At 36.8% G+C, this 7,917-nt stretch overlaps 1 protein-coding gene across 4 annotated transcripts in view; it reads right to left on the bottom strand.

The window, feature by feature from the left end:
• Positions 1-2,879: 2,879 nt before the first annotated feature.
• CERK (ceramide kinase) overlaps positions 2,880-7,917 on the bottom strand; it is a 79,149-nt gene continuing 74,111 nt past the window's right edge. For all 4 annotated transcript variants that reach the window (XM_039515299.1, XM_039515309.1, XM_039515329.1 and 1 more), the window contains exon 13: positions 2,880-5,662. In XM_039515299.1, the coding sequence (XP_039371233.1) occupies positions 5,563-5,662 (100 nt within the window). In that variant the 3' untranslated portion in view covers positions 2,880-5,562. The remainder of the gene's footprint in view (positions 5,663-7,917) is intronic.

Raw genomic sequence — 7,917 nt, 5'->3', positions numbered from 1 at the left:
CATAAAGAGACTTTAAAGACTTATCTCAAATAAGCTTTGTGTCAAATTACAGGGTTTCCCTATTGTCAAATTAGTGAACACAATAATGAAGGAACGGGCTATTCCATCCATCTCTCCCTTCTGGGGTCCTCAAAAAAAAACTTGCGGGGGGGGGGGGGAGGGGAATACGAACAGGTGGGGCTGTCTGAAAGAGAGTGAAGGGGAAGGAGCAAGCTTTCCCATCATGGCTGCCACTCGCACCATCTCCTGCGACCTTGGACCTTCTTCATCCTAATCCTGGAGATGTCACAACCAGACTGAGGGAGCCAGATGACACCACCACTCCACCAGCTACAGCTAAATCCCGACCACCTGGGATATAACATTTTCTAACCCACATACCTTCTTTCTTCTTTTCCATTCTCTCTAATAAGAGTCTGTCTTAGCCGGCCAAGACTGTACATTTTGCAACACTGCGGTCAGCCCGTGACCAGAAAGCTAAATGCAATGCCCTAAACAGCCCCAACACTGGTACAAATTGGCCAGGTCTTGAAGTGGCTGATAAGTCTGTGTACCGCACCTGTGGTTTTTCCAGCAGGGAGGCTGCAAGAGAGTCAGCACTAGAGACAGAAGCTGGGGCTCTTTCTGTTTTTACTGTTCTTTTCCTTTCCCCTTTTGTGTATGTTTGTCTTGTTTTGTCTTCTAGGAAACGGGACTGGACTTTAGCAACAGCACCAACAACAGCTCCATCCCATCCCAAATAACGAAAGTCCAGTTGGTACCATCTTTAATTCCAACTAAGTGATGCCCAACCAGGGAGGTTTATTTCTAAAAATGCTCTCTGGCTACCGGGAAAGGGAACAAGGGACGTTGTTAAAATGAAAGTCTTAATACTTTACATTTAACTGCTTTTCCTTATTTTCTCTATCTTTGATAAAGCATTAAAAGATTTTTAGGGTGTATTTGGCACAGTACCATGTATGTTGAGGTCTCTGTACACCAAACCCCAAACCTTGTTTAAAAACTCTTTAGTACTGAACAATTTCATACATAGGGCATAGGGCAGGGAAAGTGATTACATCTCACACCTGAGGTTCTGATCCCAAGTTTTGAAAATATGGCACAGTGTATGATCTATTTGAAGACCCTATGCAAATATGCACTGCCATTTCTGCAACAGCCAGGTAAATACCAGTGAATCGTCTTACAGGTCACTTCTTTGGTGGCATAATACTGCTTAGCTTCAAGCAGTTTTCACTTAATACTGATTATGCTCTAGCACTTTTTTTTTTGATCTGAGGAGGCTGACCTTTGTTTATATAACTACACAGATAAATACCATATAGATATTGCAGCGATGGGCACCTTGGAAATACAACAGATAGTAGATAGAAATAAGGACATACCAAGAGAACAGATGGTGTCTCTCTCAAAAAGAATTCTGAGACATGTATTCTCATTCTGGGCTTAATGTGTTTCCAGATGGGATATACAGAAAACATGTTTCATTTCCTAGTATTAAACAGTGATGGAGTTACTTACTATATTGACATTTTAAAAATCCATGTTTTTGTTTAAGGCAGATGTCTAGAAGATACTATCTGTTCACTAGTTTTGTGGTTCACTTTGGTTTTCTAGAGTACAATATAGTTAGTGCACCCAAATACTTAATTGCACTGCATCTAAAGCTTTGTTTGCTATTTTACAGTATGCATCTTATAAATCAGTTATTTAAACAGACATCTAATTATTTTCAGTCACAGACTAAGTTCTGGAAAGATAATTGCTAGAAGTTGCTATTGGTGTTGTGGCAACTGTGTGCAAACTCAAAGATTTGGTAGATATCTGAACATTGTCTTAGTAATGGAATTTATACCAGATTGTGCACGTTTTTCTTATATTTGGGTTTTGGAAAGAGTTATTGTTATTCACATGTATAGTCTTCATATTAGAGAGACTAGATGAGTGCGGTAACATCTTTTATTGGATCACATTCATATTATCATTTGTAATCTATGCATACTGTAAACTCAAACTTTTACTCATTTCTTTCTCCAATGTGAATCAATATCGCTACTAGTCACTAAATAAGTCCTGTAGTAAGTTTTTCATTAGATGCAACACTGACCAACAAATGTTCTGAGAACTGTATTATCTAAAATTCAACTATGTTTCTTTCGGTTTTTAATCCAGGGTGAATCATCAGTATAATGACTTAGTTTAAATGTAGGACATCTTTTTTATTTCCTACACAAACATACTTCAGCTCCAGACTTGGAGATCTTGATGGCTATGGCAAAGGACAGATGTCAGGATTTTACAAAATGAGCCGTGATCAAATTACTTTTTCAGCAGTGTCACAAAGATTGCAAAATATGCTGTGACCTTCAGAGTCACCACCCATAAAAACAAAATCCACTGACTAATTTGCCAGTTCCTTGTTTCTTTACTTCTGCAAACAATTGTATCTCTATTGGCAGGCTCATATGCATAAAGGATGATGCATACTCTTCTGTATTTGTTGCTCTGCATCAAACTGGCTGTATAGTAACATAGTTCTATTCACTATTTTGAATCTAGATCTCCCAGATGGAAGCCTGTTAATTAATTCTGTGTTTGGCTAAATCTGCTTATGTTGGTGTCAACTAGTGCTTGCTATCACAAACCAACAGGACAGAGATCTGGTGATGAGTATATTTTGGTGGATGAGAGAATGCGGGTGGGTGAACAGGTTAGCACTAAGGTATTACAACTTGTTCTGAATTTTGAAGCTCTGCTGTGCAGATCAGAGCAGCTAAAGAGTAGGGGAATTAGCATTGCAAAATAGGTCAGACTCAAATCTGTGCGAAAAGAACAGAATTGCTGGAGCAGAAACTTATGACAAAAGAAAATCAGCCATATTGTGTACAACATAATTTTATTTTTCAGAAGAGTTCACTTCAATGTGTCAGAACAAAATGTACTTTTATAATCTTGAAGCCAGCAAGATTTAAAAAGTTAAACTTTTAGTTTTTCCAGCTGTAATTTCAGTATTGAGATGGTTTTTAGAAAAGAACAATCCTGTTCTAGTATTAACTAAGACATAAGCAGACACTACTTACACAGTTCTCTTTGCTTAAAAATAAACTGGAACACATCACACAATCACATATGCTTTGGTGCTTTGGTAGTACAAAAAACTACAAAGAAAGTTATTCAGATGAAACAATGTAGTTTGACAATTAGCTACATTTTTGCTATGTTGCAACAGCCCAGTTACTTTTTAATTTACCTTTCATCTCTCCAACACACTACACAACTCCCTCTCAGCTTTCCCCTTGTGGCTTGTTCTTCACAATAGGCCCTTCAGAATAGGATTCTTTCGGGAACATTATACACATAGCCTCTGGCAGTAGGAGTTCTCAAAGGACATTCATGAGAGGACGAAGGGTTTTTACCCACATAACCCTTTTTTCTCAGCCTTACACCTCTGATCTGGGGCAGTTGGATAATGATCACTTCTGAATGCATAAATTATACTTCTGCCCAGCTGGAACTGATACTTTAGAGCATGATGAGTGTCCCCATCTGCCCGTGAGCAAAAAGTGCCACATCCACAGTGCTGTGAGCCACTGCCTACCCAAAGATCAAAAGAATTGAAATGTGGGTTTCCGTCTAGATGCCTATCACTAGGCCACTTAAGTGGACAGCTAACTTTTACATTAACTTGATACTTTTACAAAACATGGATTTGTAAAACTGGATTACTGTATTTCCAGAGGAGGTTTTACTTCAAAATACAGTTAGTAAATGTGGCTTTAAAAATATAGTGTAAATCGCGTTTTTATGTTAAGTAAGTTTGAACAACATTGGTTCAGTCAATTTTCCAACCGATCCCATTACAGAACAGTGTAAAATAGTACTGCTTTTGGAAAAGTATTCAAATATTTCACTGAAATAGTACATAATGAAAAATAGAGTCTAAGCGTTCTATTGCTGTATTTTAAAGGAAAATCATTTGCATATGTTTTATCAGAACACTGCAGTACGAATATCATTACAGTAATGATAAAGCACCCCATTTAGTAATTACACTTAAACGTAATTGCCTTCATTGGAAAAAAAAACAGCCATCTATGATAACTGTACTTCAAGTGCTTCAGCAGTACAATGAAAAATTATCAAAGTTTAAACAATACAAACAGGTGTGAAAAATAAAACTAATGCAGCTACACAACAGAAGTTTCAATAAGTTATGTAAATACGGTACTGTTAGTCGTTCAGACACAAAACAAACACAAACAGAACATTTTATAGCAAAGCATACGCTCATCAAAAGGCAACATAGAGAGAGGGTGCTAAATTCTGATCTTCATTATGTAGGTGTGAGACTGGAATGATAAAAGAGAATTCAGCCCAAAATCTATATTGACTTCAGCAAAAATGTGTTAATACTCAAATTAATAGACACATGTAAATAATCACTCCATATATGTACAGGATAATCAATTTTCCCTGCTAAAATAGCAAGCAATTGACACGGTGAATTTGTAATCTATCAAAGGTCAGTTTTTCCCCATGACTTCACACAGCAAATTTTCCACATTTCACTAATTAAAAGTACCTAAACCTTTCAGTCAATTAAATCACATTTAAGATGAACATTTGGCCACCTGTTCACCTTGTATAATGGACTCTCCAAAGGACTGTGCCATTGTCATTGCTAGGAGGGAACCTTTTTGTGTATTAATTTAAAATACTTTAAAAATGTAGAATTTGCTGGTGCTTTATAATATATTTATAATTTTTCTCTTGCCTGTGCTTTTCTGGTATTATAAATGCCCCTATGAGCTGCTTGTGAGATACCAAACGGCAGTTGAAGTATCATCCAAACAGTTCACGAAAGCCTTTTATAATCCCACGAAGTTCCATGCAGTGGAGTTTATAAATACAGTATGTAAAATCAAGTATGCTTTATATACAGATATGCCTTTTATTTACTAAAATACTTCTAAACTCTTAAAATTATTACTTAAGCCAGGAATGTATATTTGAATTGCATTGATAAGTTGCAAGATACAGTCAGAAACAAGTAATGAAAGATTAACCAAAAATAGAGATGAAGTAAATGAAGATATATGACTACTTTCCAGTATTTAATCACATGCAGCTATAGAATAATTCTAGCAAAGCAGATCTTTTCAAACTGACATTGCAAATATCTCATTTTGATCTCCTGTAAAGGTGTGATTTCAGTGGAAAGTACTCACACTACTTTAACACATCTATAATTATTATTGCAACACAGCCAGTCAATTAGTTCTTTAAAAATGGAATGAACAGCAGTCATTATGAAAATGTAAGCCAATTAATCCTCTTCCTGCCGCACACATAATTTAGGTTGTTTCTCTGAAATATCTCCTGATGACTCAGAGAAGGTTTAAAATCCTTAAAAATGTACACAGATGAAATTAAAATATAATTTTATAAATATTTTACCATCAAAATGCTTTCCAATTTTAAAATATTTATTAACTTGAATGAAATTCATATTTACTCAAGTAATTTTCTTTAACTTTTTTTTTAAACTGTGTGGAAGGATATCTATAGTAATTGCTCAACTGTACTCTGGTTGTAAACAGCTTCATCATTAGAGTTCTCCTCTATTCCTCTTGCAAAGAGTTTCATTAATTGACAGTGAACCCTGCAAAATAAAGAAATTATGTATTGAAGTTGGGTTTTTTTTGGTTTTTTACTAAGAAGTAATCACATTTGCTATGGGCGTAATTTGGAATCACTGTGCATTCCACATGGCTGGGCTAAACTTTCTATTCTGCAGCACAAAACTATTGCCCCCTACTGCTGGGACACTCCCCTTCTACAGAGGACGTTGGACGATGGGGTGCATATTCACAAGTTCACCAGCCCTGCAACCACCACTCCCCACAGAGGGTGTACAATGGGAGTTTTGCATGATTCGTAGATTCCAAGGCCAAAATAGACCATTGTGATTATCTAATCATTTGATTACTGTTTAATGGAACTCTGTTCTATGGACAGACTTTTGTACTGTATTTCTGGTTCCTTTTACCAATTAAGAAAACAAACTTCAGCCTTCCACACTCCCTCTCCCTTGAACATTTACCTAGTTGTAAACATCTCTACTTGCCAAGGCCTGAAAGTCATATGCAACATCTGACAAAGAACCAAAATCAACTAAAAGTATCTTCATGCAAGTTAAGTACAATGATATGGGATTCACTCCTTTAGAGAATGCAGTTTCTATCATCTTAGTTTTATGATCCTTTATTCCTGATGCAAGTCATTTTTAACAATAAAAGTAAAGGGATAGTGCATTTGTGTGGAATGTTGGTAACTTTGAGATGAATGACAGCCCTCAAAATGAAGGATAATTGAAGGTACAGATACAAAACCAAAAGTGTATTTTAAGATAATTTCTATGCCTGAAAATGTGGCATAAAATAATGAAAACTATAAAACACCAATGTGGATATTCTCAACCCTTATATAACCTAACCAGAAGTTTGGCACACTTGTGATGTTGCATGGAATTAGTTCCTCACTAGCCCAAATGAGCACTGGAAGTGCTCTCTGTATCTTCATTGTGGAATCCTGGGAATTGTGGAAGCAACTAATAGCTATATAAGCTGTTAGATGAAGCAGGAAGAAAGGGATTGAACCATCTTCCTTTCCAACCATTGCTATACAGGATATTTACGGTTAGTTTTACTTAGCAAACAAGAAGGCACATGATGAAAACATAAGAACATAAACATAAGAACATAAGGATGGCCACACTGGGTCAGACCAAGGGTCCATCCAACCCAGCATCTTGTCTGCTGACAGTGGCCAATGCCAGGTGCCCCAGAGGGAGTGAAACTAACAGGTAATGATCAAGTGATCTCTCTCCTGCCATCCACCTCCATCCTCTGACAAAAAAAGGCTAGGGACACCATTTCTTACCCATCCTGGCTAACAGCCATTAATGGACTTAACCTCCATGAATTTATCCAGTTCTCTTTTAAACGCTGTAATAGTCCTAGCCTTCACAAGTTCCTCAGGCAAGGAGTTCCACAGGTTGACTGTGCGCTGTGTGAAGAAGAACTTCCTTTTATTTGTTTTAAACCTGCTGCCCATTAATTTCATTTGGTGGCCCCTAGTTCTTATATTATGGGAACAAGTCAGTAACTTTTCCTTATTCACTTTCTCCACACCACTCATGATTTTATACACCTCTATCATATCCCCCCTTAGTCTTCTCTTTTTCAAGCTGAAAAGTTCTAGCCTCTTTAATCTCTCCTCATATGGGACCCGTTCCAAACCCCTAATCATTTTAGTTGCCCTTCTCTGAACCTTTTCTAATGCCAGTGTATCTTTTTTGAGATGAGGAGACCACAACTGTACGCAGTATTCAAGATGTGGGCGTACCATGGATTTATATAAGGACAATAAGATAGTCTCCATCTTATTCTCTATCCCTTTTTGAATGATTCCTAACGTCCTGTTTGCTTTTTTGACTGCCGCTGCACACTGTGTGGACGTCTTCAGAGAACTATCCACAATGACTCCAAGATCTTTTTCCTGATTTGTTGTAGCTAAATTAGCCCCCACCATATTGTATGTATAGTTGGGGTTATTTTTTCCAAATAACCCCAACTAAATAGCCCCAAATAAAAAGCAAATGATCCCTGACAAACCCAACCAATCATTGAAATTTTTGTCAGGATGTGATTTGAATCTGCTGTCAGATACATTTTAGTGTATTCTAATGAAAGAGAAAGGATGCATTTAATATTTTCCTGGAAAGTATTTGGTAAAAAGCAAAGGCTAGTGTTCAAAGGAATTCTTCACAAAGATTCTAAAAAGCATCACGGAATTCTTTAGGAATATAATGTTATCTATTACCTATTTACGTCTTAAAACTGACTACCTTAAAAG

This window comes from Mauremys reevesii, linkage group 1 (genome assembly GCF_016161935.1).
Source record: "Mauremys reevesii isolate NIE-2019 linkage group 1, ASM1616193v1, whole genome shotgun sequence".
Lineage (NCBI taxonomy): Eukaryota > Metazoa > Chordata > Testudines > Geoemydidae > Mauremys > Mauremys reevesii.
The sequence above is the reverse complement of the archived record's forward strand: the minus strand, read 5'-3'. Positions and strand labels throughout refer to the sequence as shown.